Source organism: Coenobita brevimanus, chromosome 110, assembly GCF_032717465.1.
Source record: "Coenobita brevimanus isolate Jiangsu-jjx chromosome 110, ASM3271746v2, whole genome shotgun sequence".
In the NCBI taxonomy this organism is placed as follows: Eukaryota; Metazoa; Arthropoda; class Malacostraca; order Decapoda; family Coenobitidae; genus Coenobita; species Coenobita brevimanus.
This window is the reverse complement of record NC_137063.1, coordinates 5,376,637-5,401,057: the sequence shown is the minus strand read 5'-3', so window position 1 is coordinate 5,401,057 and position 24,421 is coordinate 5,376,637. Positions and strand designations below refer to the sequence as shown.

Here is a 24,421-nt window from a genome sequence, read left to right as displayed (position 1 = left end):
TCAGTACGATTGTCAGAGACGTATACAATTTCTTGACAAACGTACGAGTGGCATTTCATTACATGGATGAGATGATGAAAAAAAAAAACTGATAGTGGCTATGATCTGCCCCAGACTGGAATATGCAGCAGTAGTGTGGTCTCCATATAAAAAGAAAGATATAAACAATACTGAGAGAATACAAAGAACGGCAACCAAGACGGTCCCTACCCCGACAGATCTATTGTACATGGAAAGACTAAAAAAGCTGGGTCTACCTTCCCTAGAAGAAAGAAGAGAGAGGAGTGACATGATTACAGTGTTCTGGGCCATTATGGGAGTAGACAAAATTGACAGAAAAGATTATATGAGAGAGGGGTGTGTGAATTGGGAGCAGGGCAGTGCAATGGCAGGGGATAGGGTGACGTGGAGGCGATTTGTTTGTGCCCACCCCGTATAAGAGATTAAGGTGTCTGGCAATAAATAGATAGATAGATTATTTGTATGGGATGGGGGAGCAACAAAAGGACATGGAAAGAAATTGAAAAAGCCAAGTTGCATGAAGGATATCAAGAAATATAGTTTTCCACATTGATGCACTGACCTGTGGAATAGCCTGGGCAAAGAGATCATCGAGTCAAAAATCTTACACAAGTTTAAAGCAAAGTTTGACTTGTTGAGAAACAGATGGGACCCCACAAGCATAGCTCATTTCCTGTATATCACTAGGTAAATACACTCAACAGATTTTAGCACATTTGTGTAATTGAAACAAGGTCATATTCTGTGAAATGTATAATACAAATGCTGTAGTTGGTTAACAAACTATACACTCCTAATTCTACATTATGTAAATCTATAGTGGTACAATATAACTGATCCAATTTTACAAATAATATTTACAAAAAGTAAATCAAGTAAAGTAGACAAGAATATGACAAATATCAATACAATTAAGCCAAAATAGAGCATTTATTTATTTATTATTATTTTTTTCACGGTCAGTATGACTGGCCATGTATTCTGAACAGTATTACTACTGACTGCAACAGAAAATGTCAATATTAAATAATCCTGTAAATGTCTTCAACCATAAAATCACACGTAAATAGTATAAACTTGGAAATGGGAATGTAATAAAAGTATAAATAGTAATGAGCTACTACTCTGTGACTATGAATTGTGTAAACAGGACAGTATTTGTATAAACAAAACTCACATAAGGTGTAGGGAAAAGATTTCCTGGATCTCTTTAAAACACTTGCTTGGTCATTAAAATTTTCTGCAACTACTTAACCTGTCAATTAAAAATCTTCTTCAACTATTTTCCCCTTCACTACAATGACAATGGGGTGCTTTCAAAGCTAGTATTCCGGCAGGTGGCACCACCATTTGGACAAACACATTCCCTGCGCTATTTAAAAAGCATATTTTTTTTTTGTTAAATACCTACACTGTTCTGTGAAACTGTCCATCAGAGTAATGTCATAATCCATAATATAAATAATACAAATAGAAAACGTATATATAACGTAGCATGAATTGTATATATTTATCATAAACAGAAATTAAAATATCATTGATGGCATGTGATGGCAACCTGCCATTTCAGTGGTCCTATATTATTTAATTTCTGCTACATTTAATGCAAGTTAAGTTCTTAATTTCATAGTTTGTTCAAACTAGTGGGTATCTTGACTCATTCAGTCTCTATGTGGGGAGAAATTTAATGTTGAGTAAATACTAGGACTCAACATTTTGCTCACTCCCTTCACGCATGCGCATCACAAGACAGTCCTGTGTTCAATTTTTTTCACTAGAGATTTGTTTTCAAAACAAATGCACGAGGACTAATGCTTAAAATGATACAGCTTAGACTACTTGTGGTCTGGTTAGGTTAGATGAAGTAAGGTACAGTAATTGCTTTGGAGGGTCTGAGGGGCCACATGGGATTGTCTTGTGGTGTGCATGCATGAAGGGAGTGAGCAAAATGTTAAGTCCCACTATTTACTCAACATTAAAATTCCTGCCCACATAGAGACTGAATGAGTAAAGATACCCACTAGGCCTAATTTACAGTCTGAACAAACTATGTATTAAAAACCTAACTTGCACTAAATGTAGCAGAAATTAAATAATATAGGACCACTGAAATGGCGGGTTGCCATCACATGGCATCAATGATATGTTAATTTCCGTTTATGATAAATATAAACAATTCACGCAACGTTATATATACGTGTCCTATTTGTATTATTTAAATTACAGTACATGACATTACTATGATTCACAGTTTCACACAACAGTGTAGATATTTAAAAAAGAAAAATATGCTTTTTAAACAGTGTGGGGAATGTGTCTGTCTGAATGCTGGTGTCATCTGCCAGAATACTAGGTTCAAAAGCACCTCATTCTAAGCCAAAACACCACCAGGCAACTTTTATCATCAACAGGGAAGGTTTCTCTGTGCAAGCAACAGACAGCTCTTTCAGCTCCAACAGTGAGACAATGACATAGTTTATCACCCTCAGCACAAGCAACGGACATCTCTTTAAGCTCCATCAGGGAGACAATGACATATTTTATCACCCTCAGCGACTGGATAACAGTTTAGGAAGGACAAAAAGGGCTGAAAATACTCCAGCATTTCTCTACATAAAAGTTTTGTAACAATTATAAAAATATTTGTACTTGTCAATATATGTAAACCTCTGTGCTATAATACCTTATTACACATTCAATAATTTTCAACATGAACAAACCATCATAGCTTAAAAATTTGTTTCTGCAATGACAGTTGTTCTTCTGCTTAGATACTGATGAAATGAATCAATAACAGACTTGTATGGTAGTTTTTGAAGCAAAATGTTGAGAAGATTTTCTTTGGTCTTTACATCCATTTGGTCAAGGCGGTGGGGATTGTCTCCAAGTTCCTTCCATACAGAGAGATCTATTTCTGTTGAACAAATATTATTATTAGTAAACTGTATCTGCTGCTGTAGATCAACATCACCCTAACCCTACTTACTATTACCAAATAAAAATAAAGGTTAAACTATCAGAGAATGCAGTGAATTGATGATCAATGTTTGATGCTATTACATATGCTTTTCACTAATTTGCTCAGATGCTTCCCTTGGCATACCTTGCTCGTTTTACGCTGTATGTTCATTATTATATACAAATCTATTAAGTCAATTCACCTCTTTCTAGAAAATTCATCCACCCATCTATCATCCTATCCCATACTGCGCCATATATACAAGAACACAGAGGTTTGGAGCTAGGTTGTCTTTATGTTAAAAAAAAAAAAAAAAAAAAAAAAAAAAAAAAAGTTGGGTGGATTATCCACAGTACAGTCAATTTAATGCACACCAAACACTAAGGGTCACAGAGGTAGCTGTGGCTTGGTGAAGGCCAAAGGGAACCCCTAGGTAAAGGGTGACTTGCTGGTGAATTGATGAAACAGAAGCAGCAATCAAAGAAAAGAGACAGTAGTTAGAGGCTGCCAGGGATCAAGCATAGTGGAGAGCGAGGTAACCAAGGCCAATGCATGCATGCATGCAGGAGCCTTTATAAACAATGTGAATCAGATGATGCCAAGTTTGCACATTTTTCTTCTTCCTTGTTTTCCAGCATGACAAGTGTGGATGTGGGAAAAGCATTCATGCATACTCTGCATCACTTGGAACATTAGAAAAGATGATACGGTAACTGTTGTGGGCTGTTGGTTGGTGCTACATAGTAAAAGCGAGAGAATAACTACTCCAATCTGCTGGCCAGTGCTAGGTAGCTTCACTTAGTGACTAAACTACTTACTATGAAGATCAGACAATGACTATTTCTTATTCCTCTCAAAAACAGACTTAATGAAAATGCTAGGATCCCGCTCTACTTCTTACAATTGGTACAGTATTTCACTGCTTTCTTCCATTCATTCCTTGTCAACAAAGCAACCCCACCTTCACTCATGTGCCCGTACCCAAATTTACACATGTTGTACCTTCCAGTTCATCCGCTAAACTCCCTCGTACCTTTTTGACACAACACCTATGCATTGTACCTTACTTACTTCAACACTTTTACTAATACTCTCTCAATCCCTTCATTCCAATGACTTTTTTCCTTGCTCCTTTTGGACAATTTTATTTAACTTAAGATACAGAAAACTCACATTTTACACATGTTTACCTTAGTTTTTTTAAAAATAACATGAGGTCCTGAATGGGGTAAATCCATCTTAATTGCACGAATTATTCAAAATAACGCATGACATGAATTTGAACCTCTCAATGCTCCATGCTAGCTTTGCGAGCTGCTGCAAGGTGGTGTGCATGGCAGCCTCTCCCAGTTCCACCAATTGTTTGTTTTTGTACATGATTTTGCTAGACTTTTATCCTGGTTGCTAAGTGTCCAGTTAGGGAAAGTAAAGCTCATCTACCACTATGAAAATCCTAGGGCCCTGAAAGGAATATATACTTCTAAATCTATATCTCTGGTCATAGTAAAAGTCTGAATTTAATCTGCTTCCATTAGGGCTCATTCTGACTCTTTCTCTCTCATCAGGGGGCTCACCCCGTTTTCTTTTTTCATGCAGAGACATGGGATACTAGCATGGCTGATGACAGCATGTTACCGATGCCTCTCGATACGATTAGTCGTTGACTCAGCATGTTCGCATGCATGTTTATGTGCATATTTGTGTACATGGATGAATATTCTTTCATACACCTGTCTGGAATTAACTATAGGTCTAGTGTACAGGCAGATGTATGATATGGAAGCCAAATATATGTACATATTTGCAGCAGTTGAAAAATGTCCCTTTTATTTTCCTTTATTACCTCCGTCAAAGAGGTTATATTTTCACCCCTGTCCATTTGTTTGTTTGTTTGTTGGTTGGTTGGTTTGTGAGCAAGATTACACAAAAACTACTGGACGGATTTCCACAAAACTTGGTAGAAGAATGGGCTTTGGCCCAGAATAGACTCCATGAAAATTTTGGTGCGTATCCGGATAAAGGTGCGGATCCAGGATATTTTTTTTTTTTTTTTTTTTTTTTTTTTTTTTTTAAACCATTGAAAGATAGGGTGTTTTTCGACATTTTTGTAAATTTTTCAGTGAATAGTGCATGGCTCTTAATTTTAAAAATCAGGCATATTTAGGATGTTGGTATCTACGAATGTGTACAATTTGGCACGGATCCATATAAAATTCCAGATCTAACAGATTTAAATACAGTAATCCCTCTAATATCCGAAATCCCCCCCCCCCCCAACCAGACATAATTGTCCCAGGATCCAATATTCCCCAAATGGGCCAAAAACCGAAAAAAAATTGAAAAAAATCTAACTTTTTTTTCCCTCCTGTAATTTGAAATTGCCACGTGGCGCCGAACAGCTGTTACACTATGGTCCCTTCACCCCTCCCTTCCTCTCCCTCCCCTGTCAGGGTTGCCAATTGGTATTTTTCATTACCAAGTGTGGGCCAATTTGGTAATGAAAAATTCGTTTCGTAATGAATCAGAATAATGCATTACCAAGTGGATTTTTCACATGTATGAGGATACACAGGATGGAGATGGTGGATTGTTTGCTCTCTCTAATTAATCTGCTACACTACACAGCGTGAAAATAATCAACATGGTGTTAATTATAAGGAGAGTGATTACATGTATTTCCACTTGTATATATAATTAGTGAAGAATAAATGCTAGCTTTACGAATTTGGTAATGAAAAGTTTAATTTGGTAATGAAAGTTGAGGAGATTGGTAATGTGACCGTTGCAATCTGGCAACTCTGTTACCCCGCCATCATCAACAGTCACAGCCAAACTCCGATCGAGAGCAGATGCTTATAGCAGTGCAAGCCACAGGTGCTTGTTTTTTGTGAATAAACAGTGAATAAACTGCAATACCTTGCCACTAGAACACACGGGAATTTACAGTGTTGTGCAGTGTTAAGAAATTAGAATTTGGAGTGCAGAGGATTAACTGTGGACTGCAAACTGGCGGTTCAAACCAGTCCAGGAGCCAGGGACTTGTAAGTACCAAGAATTTTTAATACTGTATAAACTCACCTCTAAAACCTCGTTTTATGGTTATTTTGAATTTATTTCAGTCTTTTATGTCCCTTATTGGCGTGATCTGGGTCTTAATTTTTTTTTTTTTTTTTTTTTTTTTTTTTTTTTTTTTTTAATGCGAGGAAGAAGGAACCAAAGGCCATGAGCCCGCAGTAACAGTTCCCTCCAAGAGAAAAACAAAATACAATAGAGAGCCAAATTCAAGATCCGATCATTTTGAGATGCCTGGACACACTACGTTTGAAAGACTGGAGATCATAGGCAGAAGGAAATACAGACAGAGGGAGACAGTTCCAGAGCTGACCTGTTGCATAAATGAAAGACTGGGAGTAACGGTTAACTCTTGCATTAGAGAGTTGGACAGAAAAGGGATGAGAGTTTGCTGCCAGATGGGTGCTATGCGCCCGTCGTAGAGGTGGAGGAATGCAAGCAGACAGTTCAGAGGAGCAGTGACCATTAAAGTAGCGATAGAAAAGAGATAAAGATGCAACAGTGCGGCGAAGAGACAGAGGTTGAAGGGAGTCAGTAAGAAGAGGAGAGTTAATGAGACGAAAAGCCTTTGACTCCACCCTATTGAGAAGAGCTGTATGTGGGGAGCCTCCCCACACATGAGAGTTGTACTCCACACAGGGGCGGATAAAACCCCTGTATAGAGTCAACAATTGTGCAGGGGTAAAGAAAGAGCGGAGTCGGCTTAGCACACCCAATCTCTTGGAAGCAGATTTTACAAGAGATGTAATATGATCTTTCCAAGATAAGTCCCGAGTAAATGAAACCCCAAGCATGTTCAAGGATGATGCAGGATTAATCTGAATATTATTAAACATTAGTGGGTATACCTGTGGAAGATTTTGTCGGGTTGATAGGTGTAAGAACTGAGTCTTAGATGCATTAAGACAACCATATTATTTTTACCCCAGTCAGAGATATGAGCCAAGTCAGACATTAGGTGTGCCATAGCCTCATCCCTTGTTTCTTGAAGTAACTGTTGAGATGGGCGTTGCGGGAACCAAATGGAAAGGTGAAGGGTGGAGTCATCAGCGTATGAGTGGATAGGGTTAGATGTACAGCTTAGAAGATCATTGATGAATAAAAGGAAGAGAGTTGGTGATAGGACAGAGCCCTGAGGAACACCACTGTTGATAGATCTAGGAGAAGAACGATGGCCGTCTACGACAGCAGCTATAGAACGACCAGAAAGGAAGCTAGCGATGAAGTAGCAGATAGAAGGATAGAAACCGTAGGAGGGCAGTTTGGAAATTAAAGATTTATGCCAGACTCGATCGAAAGCCTTTGAGATGTCAAGTGCAATGGCAAAGCTTTCGCCAAAGTCCCGAAAGGAGGATGACCAGGAGTCTGAAAGGTAGGTGAGAAGATCACCAGTGGAGCGTCCCTGACGGAACCCATACTGACGATCGGAAAGAAGGTTGTGATAGGAAAGATGCCTTAAAATTTTTCTATTAAGAATTGACTCGAAAACTTTTGAAATACAGGACGTTAAAGCAATTGGACGATAGTTGGAGGGTTGGGAGTGGTCACCCTTTTTTGGGACTGGCTGAATGAGAGCAAACTTCCAGCAAGAAGGAAAGGTACAAGTTGACAGACAAAGGCGAAATAGTTTGCCTAGGCAGGGTGTAAGCACAGAAGCACAGTTTTTGAGAACAACAGGAGGGACCCCATCAGGCCCATATGCCTTGTTAGTACTGAGGCCAGTGATGGCAGAAAATACATCAACTGAAGAAATTTTAATGTCAGCCATGAGGAAGTCAGAGGGGGGAAGTGATGGAGGAACAGCACCGGAATCGTCTAAGGTGGAATTGGAGGAGAAAGTCTGTGCGAAGAGATCTGCTTTATCAGTAGAAGAAATAGCTACAGAACCATCAGAGTAGAAAAGATGAGGGAAGGATGATGAGGTAAAGTTATTAGAAAGATTTTTGGCAAGGTGCCAGAAGGAGTGGGAAGAATTCGAGTTGGAGAGTTGAGAGCATTTTGTATGGATGAAATTATTTTTAGTAGAGCGAAGAACAGACTTAGCACGATTCCGGGCAGAAACGTAAAGATTATGTGATTCAGGGGTGGGTTGGCTCCGGTACCTTTTGTAGGCCTTCTCCTTGTTGCGGACAGCATTAGAACAAGCGTGATTAAATCAAGGCTTTCTTGCATTAGTCAAAGGACATGAGAAAGGAATGGATGCTTCCATGCCCGAGAGAATAACCTCCGTAATGCGCAAGGCACACTCAGATGGCTCACGGCCATGGAAGCAATAATCATTCCAGGGAAAATCAAAGAAGTACTGCCTGAGGGCCTCCCAGTCCGCGGCTCCAAAATGCCAGAGACGACGTTTCCCTGGAGGGTCCGCAGGCCGTACTGGAGCGATAGGACAGGTTAAGGTAATAAGGTTGTGATCGGAGGAGCCCAACGGAGAGAAAAGATTAACAGAGTAAGCAGAAGGATTAGTTGTGAGGAAGAGGTCAAGTATGTTGGAGCTCTCTCCAAGGCGGTCAGGGATACAGGTAGGGTGCTGTACAAGCTGCTCTAGGTCATTAAGGATAGAAAAGATGTAGGCTTGTTCACCAGGTGGATCCGTGAAAGGAGAGGAGAGCCAAAGGTGGTGGTGAACATTGAAATCTCCAAGAATGGAGATTTCAGAGAAAGGAGAAATGGACAGAATGTGTTCCATCGTAGAAGTAAGATAGTCGAAGAATTTTTGATAGTCAGTAGAATTAGGGGATAAGTAAACAGCACAGATATATTTAGTCAGAGAATGACAGGAAAGCCGAAGCCAGAGTGTGGAGAATTCAAAAGAATCAAGTTCAGGAACACGAGAGCAAGATAAGTTGTTGCGTATGTATACACAACAGCCACCTTTGGCTTTGAAATGAGTATAGAGAAAGTAGGAGGATACAGAAAAGGGTTTGCTGTCAGTTGCCTCAGACAGCTGAGTCTCCGTTAGAAAAAGAAGGTGAGGTTTAGAGGAGGAGAGGTGGTGCTCAACAGAGCGAAAGTTAGAGGAAAGGCCGCGTATAGGTGCAATGCATGTCCAGAGGGAGTTGTATAGGTGTTTTTCTGAGTTAGGGTCCATAAGTGCAAGTCCATGAGCCTGGGGCCCAATATCCGGATAGGCCTTTGGCTCTATTATGTCGGATATTGGAGGGATTACTGTAAGCTTTTATAGGGGGGTAGTCTTTTTCCAGCTGACGTACAGTAACAAATAGGGCTACACCTGGTTCCTGGTGGAGTTATGTGCTCTACTGAGTGCCATTCTAGTTTCTTATGAGATAATTAAGTTTAAGTAACATGAAAATTATTATGCAACCTTTTAAGGAATGCATCTCCCACATAAACTGAGAGGTTACTGTAGGGTACTATTATTGAACGGGAAGATAGGCCACTGCTATTGAAAGGGAAGATAGGCCGCTGCTATTGAAAGGGAAGATAGGCCACTACTATTGAAAGGGAAGACAGGCCACTACTATTGAAAGGGAAAATAGGTCACTATTACTGAAGGGGATACTAAAGGCCATATCTAACCACTATAGGTCAATAAACCCTATCTAGGCTGAATATAACTATCTGGGGTAAGGGGGGGGGGGATTTATTGCTTTACAGTACTTAAAGAACTGAAATCCTCATTCCTACACAACAGACCCTTGCTATATTGGTCTACTTGGGGGAAAGCCAGATGTGATAAAGTGGATAGTCTGCTACAGCCAAGGGTCACCTCCTGAGGTGAGATTTTGGGCATGTATAAAAATAAATAGGTACAACAACATATTCTAGTACAAAATATGTAAACTATACCCACTTTACACTAACTTGGCCCATTATTTCGCCTTTTTGCAACTTATTTCAGATTTTTGTCATAGCACTTCTTCGAGTCTAGTACAGTATTAGTATAGTCTGTTATTACATTTCAGCAATCATGAAGAGAAGAGGTAATTTCAGGCCAGGCTGGATTAAAAAGAGTAGGAAACACACGTATTGTGACCCACTGCACCCCATTTAATGGACGATGAAACCATTTACTACACTGGGTGGTAACCATATAATCAAATTATGGCGTCTGGTGGTTTAGCAGGTAATTAAGGTGCTCCAATCGGATTGAGCTTGTGTAGGTTTATATCCAAGGGGTAGTAGTAGTAGTGGTTGTTGTTCCCTAGGCAGTCTGGCCGAACAGCCCCGAGTCCCTTAGGAAGGCCATGGCCAAGACCGGGCTTTCCCACATTGCTCTCAAAGAGTGTATGTTGTGCTGTTGGCATAGGTGATTGTGTGCAATGCGGTCTTCCATAATGTGCTTAATAGTAAGGGGTGCTGTGTTACATCCTGGACAGGCATCAGCAACGGAGTCATCCAGCCTCTTCTGGTAGCTTAAGAGGGCTGGATGGTGCCCACATCTCAGCCTGCTAGGTGGGCCCTATCCTCACAAGGAAGATAGAATTCAGAAGGGTGGATGTCAGGGGGCCGTGCATGCAGCTGTGTGTTGTCTTTAAGTGACTGAATGGAGCGGCAAGTTATTTGAGTGTGGATATGCTTCTGGAAACTGGTCTGAGGGGGGAGAGATGACAGTATTTGTGTATGATATCGTATGCTGGGTGTTGTTGATGTTCCTTGTTGTGGGTGGATGTGCTGCCATGTAATGTAGTGAATGTTGTGGGTTTGTGGAGGCTGCAGCAAGAATCTGGGTGCCTTTCATGTCTAGGTGATCCTTGACTTGGAGGACTTTGGTTTCTTGATGCAGGTGGTCTGTGGGTGTAGTAGCTCTGCAGCCTGTGATTATTTTTAGGGCCTTGTTCTGTATGGTCTGTAGAGTGTGGTAGTGTGTTTTGGTGACGTTAGGAGCCCAGGCAGGGCTTGCATAATTCATCATTGAACGTATGTATTGTTTGCATACTGTGGTGGTTTCTTTGTGTCCGAATGTTGTATGGGCAAGTGACCTCAAGGCACTGAGTCTTGGTGTTATTTTATTTTTAATGTTTGTGATGTGTTTAAATGAAACTGATGTATTGTATGTTACACCAGAGAGAGAGAGAGAGAGAGAGAGAGAGAGAGAGTGTGTTTGTTGTTGTTTATGGTGAAGTATGGGATGTGACTGTGTTCTGCTGTCCAGTTTGTGAGAAGGGTCACTGTAGAGATAGTAGTAGAACAGATGTGGAAGATGCGCAGATTGGCCTGGGAGGAAGGTAGAGTCCCTGAGGATTGGAAGTCAGGTATAATTATTCCCTTGTACAAAGGAAAAGGGGAAAAAGAAGTGTGTGGTAATCATAGAGGCATTTGTCTTCTTAGTGTAACAGGAAAAGTGCATGGTAGGATACTTATTGACAGAGTCAGGGAAATAACAGAGGAATTAGTTGGAGAAGAACAGGGAGGCTTTAGAAAGGGAAGAGGTTATGTAGATCAGATATTCATTCTTAGATCTTTCGGGGAAAAGTTTCTAGAAAAGGGAAAGAAGTTGTATGCGGCCTTCATGGATTTGGAGAATGCATATGACAGGGTGGATAGACAAGGATTGTGGAAAGTATTAAGAATATATGGAGTAGATGGGAAGTTGTTGAATGCTGTGAAGAGTATGTATGATGGTGCTAAGGCTGCAGTGCGTGTGGATAGTGAACCGAGTGAATTTTTCTCTTTGAAGGTTGGGTTGAAACAGGAATGTGTCTTGTCTCCGTGGTTGTTAAATCTGTAAATGGATGGGGTAATAAAAGAGGTACAAGGTCGGGTAGTGGATGTTGGAATGGCCCTAATGAGAGAGGGTTGTGCTTGGAAACTCCCGGTTTGCAGATGATACTGTGCTGTTAAATGAAGATGAAGGGGAGCTGCAAGGCTTGGTGGATGAGTTTGGGAGAGTGTGTAAGAAACAAAATCTAAAGGTGAATGTAGGGAAGAGTAAAGTGATAATCTTTGAGAGAGGTGCAGTCAGTGAATGTACAGTGAGGTTGGATGGTGAGGGAATGGAAAATGTGAGTACGTTTAAGTACTTGGGGAATATGATGAGTAGGAATGGAAGTCTGGAGGGTGAAGTGCTTGAAAGGTTACAACAAGGAAAAAAGGTTGCTGGTTCCTTGAAAGCAGTGATAAGAAACAGGGAAGTGAAAAAGTTACTACATGACAGTATTGTGATACCAACTCTAACGTAGGGAAGTGATGCTTGGACGTTGTTGGAAGGACACACGTCAAGAGTAAGAGCAGTGGAAATGAGTTATTTAAGAGGAGCCTGTGGAGTCACATGGAGAGACAGGCTGACAAATGAGGATATAAAGGAGCATTGTGGTGTGGATGTGGATGTGACAGGAAGCGTTAGGAAGAACACACTAAGGTGGTTTGTCCATGTGGAGAGGATGGAGGGTGAGAGACTGATGTGGAGGGTGTATGTGAGTGAAGTGGAGGGGGAGGCCAAGGATGAGATGAAGGGATGGAGTGGAGAGGTATATGAGAGACAGGGGAGTGAGTTGGGAGCAGGGCAGTGAAATGGCGGGGGACAGGGCGACGTGGAGGTGATTTGTTTGTGGCCACTCCATACGGAATTAAGGTGTCTGGCAAAAGATAGACAAATAGTCCCTGTAGATTTGGCTGGGGTTGTTTTGAGCCTGTTTGAGGTGAACCATTTATGTAGTGTGTTGAGGTAAGGTTGGAGGATGTGTGCAGCTGTGTTTGCATTTTGGTGCGTACATGTAAGTGTATATCATCTGCATAAGAAGCTAGGTGTATCTGTGATGTGTGGGGTGTGGGTATGTCATGCATGTATAGGTTAAAGAGGGTAGGGGACAAAACAGATCCTTGGGGGACGTGATTTGTGAAGTTTCTGATGTTAGAAGACTGACCACCAAACGTTACGTGTGCACATCTGCCTGCTAAGTAGTTTGCCAAATTTTTTTTGTGTTATTGTGCACGTTTGTGTTGAGTATTTTGTTTGTGAGGCTGAGGCAGGGGATGGTGTCAAAAGCTCTGCTGATGTCCAGTGTGACCAATAGTGTTCTGTGTGGTGGCCTAGCTGAATTCATGCCATCGAAAACTCTCTGTGTAAGGTCTGTAAGAAGAGTGTTTGTGGAGTGTAGTGGCCTAAAGCCATGTTGTGACTGGGCTAGGGGAATGTGAGGTATGACCAGTTGTAGTACCGGTTGTTCAGTGACTTTAGAGGGGGTGCAGAGGAGTGTGATGGGGTGGTGTGAGGAGGGCAGCGTGGGGTCTTTGTTGGGTTTAGGGATAGTGATGATATTGCCATGCTTCCAGATGATGGATATTATGTTGTGTGAGTAGCTGTAGTTTGATATGTTGGTGAGTGCCTTTATGCCCTGTGGTCCAAGGTGTTTAAGGTGAATGTTGTTTATGTTGTCTGATCCACAGGCAGATGAGTGCTTAAGGTTGCTATTGATGTGCTTCGTCTGGTTGTAAGTGAAAGGTGCATAGTCTGGGTCTGTGGGGAACTGTCTTTTACGTCGGGTTATACGTCGGTCTTCGGGATGGGGGTTTAGATGGCTGACTTGTGAAAAGTGATTGATGAGAGTGTTTGCTTGCTGTTTGTTTGAAGGTATGGTGTCTGTTGTTGTGATGGCGGCATGTGAGTGTGTAGTGTTGCTGTTGGAGAGTGTGATGCTGTTTAGTGTTTTGTAGAGTTTACTGGTGTTTGTTTTGTGGTCAAGTGTTTGGAGGTAATTATTCCAGTTTAGTGTTTGCTGTTCTGATATTTTTATTGTTTATTTGAGTGTTGAGTTCTTGTATTTGTTGTATGGTGTCTTGTGTATGCGGTGTTGGGGAGTGTTGCAGTGTGTCCTGTTGACTGATGAGGCCTTGAATTTCTGGTGTGAAGTTGGGGTTGTCTCTCTTTCTGTTGCCTCTAGGGATGTGTCTTTTGTCTGCGTTTTGTATCACTGTATTGAAAGTGTGCACAGCAGTGTTGATGTTTGTGATGGGTGTATTGTTTAGTGTTTTGAAATGTTGTTCTGTTTCAGTTGCAAAGGCCTCACAGTTGGCTCTCTTATAATTAGTGTGTGTGTGTCTGTGGCCAGATGGGGTGATGCTGGTTTTGGTAGTGATCCAAGGGGTGGTTGGGGTTTATTGCTCACATAATGTCACTCAGAGATAAGTGAGGCTGGTCACTCTCATCTTAAATGTCAGGACCAACTTGCCTATCCCCAGGCTCCTATGCTCCTCATGGGGCAACGCAGGATTGGATGATGGACGGATGGGTGCTCATTATAGCCAACGAAAGTCTGGTAGCCTTCATGGTGTCCATTAACCCGTAAGCTTCGAAACACCCATATCTGGACATTCCTGAGTGCATGTGATACACCCACATCTGGCCTGGACCTACTTCTCAAAGTGGGACAGATTGTAGGTCACGGCAACACCTGTCAACCCCTTCTCACCATCTCCCTGGTCAGTCACGATGGAGGGTGGATGTTGCGAGCAGTGACGGGAGTATTCTACCTCCAACCATACTGTGGCAGTACATGTTATGTTCTATGTTATATTTTTATGGCTAGGAGAGTCTGAATGTATAAAAAAAATAAATAAATAATAACTAAGAAATTATATATAAAAAAAAGAATCATTTCAGATTCTTCAAACTCGTGTAATTTTTCCGAGGAAAATGAACTCGTGTCATTTTCCCCAGGTAAATGACATGAGTTTGTAAAAAAAATATCAATCACAAAACAAAATGATTAAAAACCCTTGATGCACTTCCATAGCCAACCACCTCTCTTTGTCATCATTCACAGCCCTTGGAAATGAAAGACATTCAAACCATAGTTTCCCAAGTGCCTTTCAGTGGGGGGGGGGGGTATAATGAGACTCTTCAACCATTTTGCGATTTACAGCTAACTATTATCCTATGTACAGCTATGTGTCTATGTGATTTGACCACAACCCTGTAATCCATATCCACGCCTATTACATTCAGTACTGTACAGTTTCAAATGAATCTGAGGAAGGCAGGATAATTTACCTGAACCTTGACCCCGCTTTATTGAAACCACCCTTATATAAGCCACCACAGTATAATAATGACAGCATTTTAGCCAGCTGTTATCCCATCCAAATGTATGTGTGCCTATATGACTTGAACATAGCTCTTTCATCCATTTCCATGTCTTCCGTACTATACAATGACAAAGTAACGTGAGGAATGTAGGAAATCTGAAACTTAACCCCGCTAAAGTGACAACCCCTATATATATCATCCACAATATTTGAACATTAGGCTTCCTCGACCTCACTCGACAACAGATTGTTAGTCATCATCTATAATCACATCTCATGAGTAAGGAAATAGATTTATTAGACAAAGGAAATAGGTGCAATTCACTCTGCATACTTGATTTCCGGCAGCCCCGCCTTCGTCCGTTTATCCCTTACCCTCACCTGCCCTGTGGTGACCTGAGTGAACCCCGTCTTTGTCTCCTATCTCCCATCGGTGTTCTCTCTCTCTCTCTCTTCATCAGTACACCCCTTTTCTCCCCCCATGATTTGTTTCCATACCCATATATTTTGTGTGTGTGTGTGTGTGTGTAATTCACCGGGTCTGTCAGGATCACCTGATGGTCGTGATCGTCAGCTTTGTTACCCTCCCGGAAGGGAGCTGAGAGCTCATATAGTCCGATCTAAGGGCAAGGCTGTGACCTTCACACACTCACACACCCGTCCCCTTGCTCAAGGGGGACAGTAACCACCCACTTCGTCAGTGAAACTTTTCGCAACCTGAGCGAGGCACGAACTCCCGTCTACCAGATGGCAAGCGAGAACGTTACCACTGCACCAGCGAGGTGTGTGCGTGCGTGCGTCAGAGCACGGGCGTCTTGCATGAGAAGTGTGGTGTAGCCATTGGGCTTTTTTCTTGTTTTTCACAGTACACATGAGCTTTTTCATCAGCACTCCCCCTTTTCCCCCACTCGTTTGTGTCTACACCGACTTACACACTTTAGAGGCTGGTCAGGACATACACACACACACATACATGACAAATTCTTAGTGTCACTAGCTAACTTGTAAACATACCAGGGCATTTTAGCGAGCTGTTATCAGGTGTACAGTTATGTCGGTGTGACTAGAACATCACCCTATCACTCATATCCATGCCATATCCATATCTTGTTCTTATATTCCGCGGTCCACATCAGCCACGTACTTTATCAGTACACCCATTTCCCGATGTGGTTTACATTTGTATCAGTGTATTCAGATTATTTTAGGGTCCGCTCTGATGCTCCATTTTCCCCTCACACTTGGAAAAAATGTAGGATGCTTTATGTCACCAACTTCTCAAACTTCTGTTCACAACTTCACCATTACCACGGCGTTATAGAAAAAAAAGTGTTTACCATAGGATACACAGATATATGGCGAGTACACTTATATATATTTCATGTTTTGCGAGAGCTGAGTTTTGGTGAGATAGCCACACAGGCAAAGGGTCCCTTTCAACTAAATACCTCAGCCAACGGGTTAAATCCAATATCCAGTCTATCAAGGTCCGTTAAAGTGAAGGTCTACTGTATTTCGTATTCCATGCCACTGTAGGAGCCTACCTTGTTTACTGGACTTAAACAAGAACAGATCAGAGACTGCAGAGGCTGTATGGGCCATTTCAAAGATGATTTCAGAAGATACTGGGAACCCTGGCCTACACCTCCCTCTCCTATTTAGCCTAATCAGTACACAGGGATAATGGGACAATATTCCTTCTCACCAACCCCAGAGACAGATTGGGTAAACAACAACATGTAAAATGCTCCTATATACAGGAAACCACTTGCCTTGGCATACTAGTATTGAGTTACCTGGAGCTACATCATGTGAGTGGGTAATGAGTATTCATTATATAAGAATCCTTAATCTGCCTGCCTTAATCCATTCCCCTTATCTGGTAATCTGACCTGTCTGCATGGTTTCCACCTGTCCAACCCTCCCTCTGCTGGGTTTGATAAAACTGTGATTTAGCAATGTCTGTTAATACTTGATAAAACTCAGTACCAGTAAAGGCTTGTCTTCATATATATATATATATATATACAGGTAAGCCCTTAATTCACGTGAGGGTTACGTTCCCAGACCCTTCGCGTGTGGTAAATTCGCGTATACATTCTGCCCTTGTGTGCACATAATTACGCATGTCTACTAAGTATATTACATCTGAATAATACTGTTTATGCATTACATACACCTTACAAACTAGTATAATGTATGAAAAACAAAAAAAATGTAAGAAATTTAACACTGAAACCTGACAAGTACAAGCGTAGGTGGAGACACTTCAGCAGTCTGGTGCACAAACCCCCACTGCCTCCCATATGCTACATTCTGCCTTCTTTACTGTCCAAACAGTTGACTCATTCACCCCAAACATACGGTTCCAAGCCAGTTCACAGGCGTAGGTGAAGACACTTTAGCAAAGTCTGGTGCACTAGCCCTCACTGACTCCCGTATGCTACGTTCTGTCTTCTTTAGTGTAAGAACAGTTGACTCACCCCAAACACATGGTTCAGAGACAATTCACCATGAAGTCAATTCACCATCAAAACATGGACAATTCCGTCATTCTATAATTATACTTATTATTGATTAATTAATACTTTAATAACTAATTTTCAGGTAGATTTTATATCTCATATAAGTAAAAAACTAGTGTACTGTACTTGCTAAATAAACTGGTATGTAAATAAATGACGGGGAATTGTCGCTGACATTCCTCCCTTAAGTTTGTCTATCACTTTAACTTTCTCTGTCAGCAACATCACTTTACGAGTCCGTTTTGGTGTGTTACCACATGCACCACTAGCACTAGGCTTAGGCCCCAGGCTGGCAGACAAGGCAAGCAATCACTGGAAGGCAGAAAAATAAGCCACAAATAACGATTCGCGAGTCATGCATGGTTCGACCGTCGGATTCAAACTGACTGTGTGCACCAACCTTCCACACACACACACACACACATATACAGTGCTCGTCAGAAGTATGGGGCGCCCTGCGTCCCTCCTGAGAAACAAACCTTTCAACATTGAAAAAACATATAAATAATGCATTTTATTTACCTTTAGTGCTTCGTAGGGTAGCCTTTACGTTTCTTCACGGACCTGAGACGTCTTGGAAGTGAAAGGGCGAGGCTCCTGAGGTGCTGGAGGGGTATTTTGTCCCAGGAGTCACGAATGGCGGCTTCCAGCTTAGGCAGAGAGCTCACGTCCTTCCCTTGGAGACTCTTCTTTACGAGGTACCAGAGGTTTTCAATCGGGTTGAGGTCTGGGCTATTTCCTGGCCAGTCTGTCATGAATGATACCTCGCAGTCACGAAGCCATTTGGTGACCGATTTGGCCTTGTGAGCAGGTGCACCGTCCTGCTGAAACACTCGTGCACCTGTTAGCTCGAAGGAGTCTGGTAAATGATCACACAGAAGCTCCAGGTAAACATCCTGATTCACTCTGAGGTTCTTGGGAAGTACAACAAGCTTCCCCAAACCCTTCCCTGAAAAACAACCCCATACCATGAGTGAATCAGGATGTTTAACTGTGCTTTCTACATACCGTGGGTCAAGTGGGTCACTACCTTTGCGTGCTCCTCTGTTACAGGTAACACTAAACGTTGCCTCATCAGACCACAACACTGACAACCATTGCTCCTCACCCCAATTTAGATATTTATTAGCAAAGGCAAGCCTACGAATTCTCTGGCTGCTAGAGAGAAGAGGCTTTTTCACAGGCCTGTGACTTGTGTAACCAAGCTCATGCACCCTACAAGACACTGTTCTCACCGACACCTCACCAAACCTACGGGTTGCTCTCCTTAATTTTCCTTGCACTCACACAAGGATTAAACTCCACTGCACGTTTTAAAACATTAACAGACCTTGGGGAAGTTTTCCTAGGCCTACCAGACCTCGGTTTCTTTGTGGGAACTTCACCACTGTTTTCCTCCCGAAACCGCGCACACCAACGACGCACTGTCGATCGTGCCACACCAACCAATTCACTAATTTCCTTTGTCTGGTGGCCTGCCTCCTTTAGAGCAATGATCTGGGATATGATTTCACTCGATAGTTCACGGGTAGGTGCCATAACAAAGTTTTGAAGGCCAAAACACTGCGGGACACTCGGTAAAAAATGGTGCAATTTGAGAGGGACACTCGGCGGAGTTCCTCTCTCTCAGGCAGCCTGTGGGCGACTGAGGCAGGAACCAACCAGCGCGTCGGAAGGCCTCAGGCTACCGTGACGTCATGCTCGGAGCTCAAACTTGTGGCTCAATTCTTACCCCCAAAAATGGGTGATTCTTTTTGGGCCATAAGTATTGCGCACCCGGCGGACAACACTGAATACTTCTGACGAGCACTGTATGTATGCACACAGGCAGCAGGTAGGCATATTTATATTTTATTTATTTCTCTTGTATATTAAAATTATTTATTTGAATACTATAATTTTATGTTTTAATTATTGTACGAAAATTTCGTGGATAACCGAAATCGCGTGAAAAAAGTTCGCGTGAATTAAGGGCTTACCTGTGTGTATATATATATATTTTAAACTAACAGGCAAGCACATTACCCCCATTAAGGTGTACATGGAAAGACATGAGGTTATGCTACAGGTCAAAAACATTTGAAGAATAAAGGTCCAGCCTACACTGTCGTGCAAATATATATAATATCCTTTAGCTGCCTCTTGGAGTTTTAATGCCATGCATGCATGACAGGGCACTCAACGTGCATGGTGCCTTTAATAATAAAGCTAATACATTAGTAATAATAATGCCACACTCACCTTCTGGGAATGAATCCAAAGGAGATATGCCTTCTACTCCAGGTACTTGTGGCACATCAATATCATTATCAACCATGACGTCCTCAACCTCATCTGTTGGTTGTACTACCTGGCGTTGTACGTTTAGATGGTTCTGGTCAATGTGTGTCCAGTTGTGTTGGCTGGGTCTAAGATTCTTCTTGTCCTCACAGTCCAGGCCACTGAACATCTCTTGCATCTGAGCCTCAACATCATGCACTCCCTCATCTGATTTTTCATTCCTGTGTAGCATGGTAAAAGTTTTAACAGTGATTAGCTGTTTACTAATGACTGGCTTTCTCTTCTTTCATTGCTACACAAAACAATTAATGTATTACCATCCACTCATGACTAAAGTTCATTATTGTTCAAGAAAATGCTCAAATTTCCTCAAATCTTGCTTCAAGTCATGACACAATGCAATTACAAATCCATATATCTATGAAAGCAGAATGTTTGTCTGTCTGTCTGTCCACCCATCCTCTAAAGAAACTGAGAGGGATGCACATACCTCTCTCTACAAGTAACAGGGGGGGCTATGTTTATGATGAAAGAGTTAAGAGGAAGGATAGGACTGGAGTGTATTGGTGTTGTGATGTGGAAAGGTAGACTGGGATGGTTTGGGTATGTGAAGATAGGGGATGACAATTGGGTGCAGAAAGTGAGGAGTGTGAATGCTGGGGGTAGGGTTGTGAGAGGCAGACTGAAAAGACCTGGGACGAGGTCACAGAGAGTGACCTCAGGGATACAGAACTGAATAGGGAGGTTGGCAGATATTGAGCAGTCTGGACAGCTGCCATTAGGTGACCATGGCCAACACATGCAAGCATGTTAAAGCCTTTATAAACTAAATGAACACTGCAGCTGCTAAAGTGATGCCCCTGATGGCCGAGATTAGAACTAACTCGGATACCAATCTCTAGTCTCACTTACTCTGAGATACCTGTTACAGAAAATTATTCTAACCTATTGGCTTTCCGGAAACACAATCATCAACATGACGGACACTGGCTGAAATGGGTGGCCAGATTGGTTGGGTGGATGGGTGAGCTGGGCTGGGTGTGGTGGGGTGGGGCAGCAAGGATGGGCATGATGGTGGCTAAGTGGGTGGGCATGGTGGGTGGATGGGTAGGGTAAATGGGTAGGAAAGGTGGGTGGACAGGTAGAGCAGGTGGATGGATAGGTGAGCAGGGTGGGTGGGCAGTGGGAAATTAGGTCCATGGTGAAATGGGCCCAAGGAGGAACTGAAGTCCAACGGGCAAAATGAGCCCTATGGGGGCTTCCACTAGGGGTGGCCATCCATGGCCTCAAGTAATGCGAATATGCATGATCATACAGTTTTACCTGGGCAATGCTGGGTACCTCTGCTATTGCAACTATAAACTATTTGTCCATCTATGGCCAGACGCCATGATACCGTACAGGGTGGCCATTTGTCTTTTAATTATTTTATGAGGATGGGCACTACCCCTCTGCCAACCTACTTGTTTGACATGTAGGGAACACATATAGGTTGGTTATATGGTTACCACCCAGTGCTGTAAATGGTTTCCTGGCTTACAGGAAACCATTAGGCTGGCTACTCAATATAAAGCTACCTGAAAAGGAAAGAATAGTAAAAACTGACAGGAAAGATGGGAGAAATTGGAAGAGATGAGGGCAGACACAGAAAAAGAATGATAAAGATGAAGGAAGAAGTTGGAAACACTACATCAAGTAAGTGGATGATCATCACCACCACCTACCACCAACAAATCAATTGTTCAGAAAACAAAGATCTTTAAACTGTACTACTTAAGAATTAATCTACTTTTCAGCTTTATCTTGTACTTATAACTCATACTTACTTCTGATTTTCTTCATGTTTTTTGAGAACTTCTAATGTACAAGTGATCTTGGGTGATCTGACAGGCAGCTTGTTGATGTCTGCCTCTGTCAGCTGGCTCAGCTGGCCAACAGTCTGCACACCAAGGCCTGCCAACACTGCTACCAGGCCATCAACACTGCAACACACAATCCTAACTATATCATAAGCTATATTGGTAAAATAAATGTTTTCACTGCTTTGCTACAACAAATAAAATATAACTGCATGAATAATGAAATACACCAATGCAGGGCATAACATGCCTACCACATATCGATAGTCTTACTTCCTGTGAGATACTCATTACAGAAAATTACCCTAATCTATTAGTTCTTCCACAATTTTAACTTTATTTATTTCTGGGTATGGTTAATAATTTCATTCTATAAGGAGAGATCATTCCATCATACTAAAGTATTCCATTAACCCCTTAACCGCGGAGCATCACTTTCGTGACGCTTGGGAGCAAGGGATCATACCGCGGGGCGTCGCTTTTGTGATTCTGTGTTATTTTGAATTCACCCGGGCTTCCAAGTGGGGGCTTGTATCATCTATCAGTACTGCCAATGTCCAACACTAGTCAGCACTCCTGATCTCATCTGTACTCCCATCCATTGTTGGCAACTTAGCCATTTCTCCCCGTTCTTGACTCCCCTCCCTACCCCCCCCTCCATTACCCTATCCTCTCGCCTGCCCGGCCGTGCTACGCTAAGTAAATCTTCCCTGGAATTTTTCACTGATTTCATCCATTGAAATAAGCCCTATGCCCTATTCTTATACCAAATAATATATACAAGAAAGGAATAAGGTAAGTGAGAGTGCCATACACCTGGAATTGGCTAATTATCACCTGACAACACTTCACGTGCACTCGTTTGCTAATTTTCGCTATTTCCCCTTGAAATATGCCGTATAATCTATTTTCGTAATAAATATACATATAAGGAGGGAAGGGAGAAGCCTAAGTGATATTTACATTCACCTGGAACTACCTAATTTATAATGTATTGTCTAGATTTCCTGCCAATCATTTCATTGCTATAAATAGCTGTGTCAAGAGGCTAAACGTTGGCAGTGCTGATTTCCCTAGGTAGGCCTCCTCCCCGGCCCACCCTTATCAGTTCACTCTCATCTTCCAGTGTGGGGGTACGTCTGTTCGCTCTTGCTAGCTTCAGGGCCTTTCCACCCCCATGCAAAGGGCCCTGTGACCTTTACCCCCTACTAAACTTCGTGTAGAAAGAGGTAAAGGGCTGACAATTGATAAAAGAGTAACTACGATCTTTCTATTGAGTAAAACAGTGCAAGTGGAATTGTAAATAATGTGTAAATAATGTGTAAACAGCAAGTGAAAGTAATGAATGTAAATATACGTGAACAGTGGAAGATAGTTTTATAAGTTACTTCAAGTGACAGTGCATAACACAGTGTAAATAAAATAGAAATGTAAATAACATAAATAAAATAGAGAACGTAAATAGAAATGTAAATGAGTAGTATTATAAGAATACGAGTATATACCCTAGGAGTAATGAAAGTGAAAGTTTCACTCAAGCATGTCTGAATACTATGAGTTATGAGAGGGAAATTGAAAGTGACATTCACTCTCAATGCTAGTATACAGGACGAGAAAGTGAATGCTACGTATTTTACTGAAAGAAATTGAATCCCTACAGTGACAATAAACTAATACTACTGAAGGAAACTTATGGATAAAGACTGTAGATATATATAAGTGTTATATAGTAATAGAAATATAAAGTGTGAGGGGTTTTATGAATAATAAATGACAGAGTACCAAGAGCGAACTAGCGCAAGTGCGACGGTCAGACGTGCTCGTAATTTTCATTGCTTTCACAGTTGTTTTTTTTTTGGAGTATGGATCCCAAACTACTTGAAAATCATAGAGTAGTGTTTATAGTGTTAATATTTGGCTGTGGTAATCATATTATGGGTTGTCGGGAAGTGTAAAGTGGAGACTTCGTTACCCAACTTCAGAGGTCTCCACAAGTCCTACAGTAACCGACGAAGGCTCAACAAACATTCCAGGAGAAAGCTGAAGGTATGTGCCATAAGCATATATAATTTTAATATTCTAGGACTAATAACTGATTTTTGGCAAAATATTTTTTGAGAGAGTGTCGGAGCCCGAATAACCCCGCGGCACACGCAAAACATTGGTAAACATGCCCGCAGTGTAGGGGTTAATCCTTTCAGGTCGCCAATAGGTCCGTAGGTCCAGTCAGAGAATCTGGATTTTTGGACCAAAAAATCAAGGTTTGTAAATTTAGAAAATATACATATATACATTAGGTCCTCTGATTTTGTGAACTCTAACCCTGTGAATTCCTATTTTGCAAGGTACACCCCCAAAATACTCACTTTAAAAATCTGGGCGAAAAATGAGCATTTCTATATCAGAGGAGTTTCACCCTGCACCCATATCATGGCTCCATCGATCAAGAAGAACAAGAATAAGTCTGGAGATCTACTGAAGTTGATAGAGATGAAGAAAGGAGGCAAAGGCAACTCTGCCACTGGTAATGAGTTTGGTGTTGGTGAATCAATTGTGAGAATTATTTTAAAGAACACTGATCAAATCCTTTAGGCAGCAAATGATTATATATAATGATTCCTGTTCTTATTTTAAAAATATCTATTTATGTGTGTGTATTTCTGAAACTAAGTGGAAAGGTGAAAGGGTGAGAGAATGGGAATATGGTTTAGGTATAT

At 41.7% G+C, this 24,421-nt stretch overlaps 1 protein-coding gene across 1 annotated transcript in view; it reads right to left on the bottom strand.

Moving 5' to 3' along the window:
- Positions 1-823: 823 nt before the first annotated feature.
- The window catches only part of LOC145417418 (uncharacterized), a 287,807-nt gene continuing 264,209 nt past the window's right edge, over positions 824-24,421 (bottom strand). Inside the window, exons 17-19 of the mRNA XM_080286100.1 lie at positions 21,678-21,827; positions 19,807-20,075; positions 824-2,935 (exon numbers count right to left, since the gene is read on the bottom strand). Coding sequence (XP_080142226.1) covers positions 2,751-2,935; positions 19,807-20,075; positions 21,678-21,827 — 604 coding nt within the window. The 3' untranslated portion in view covers positions 824-2,750. The remainder of the gene's footprint in view (positions 2,936-19,806; positions 20,076-21,677; positions 21,828-24,421) is intronic.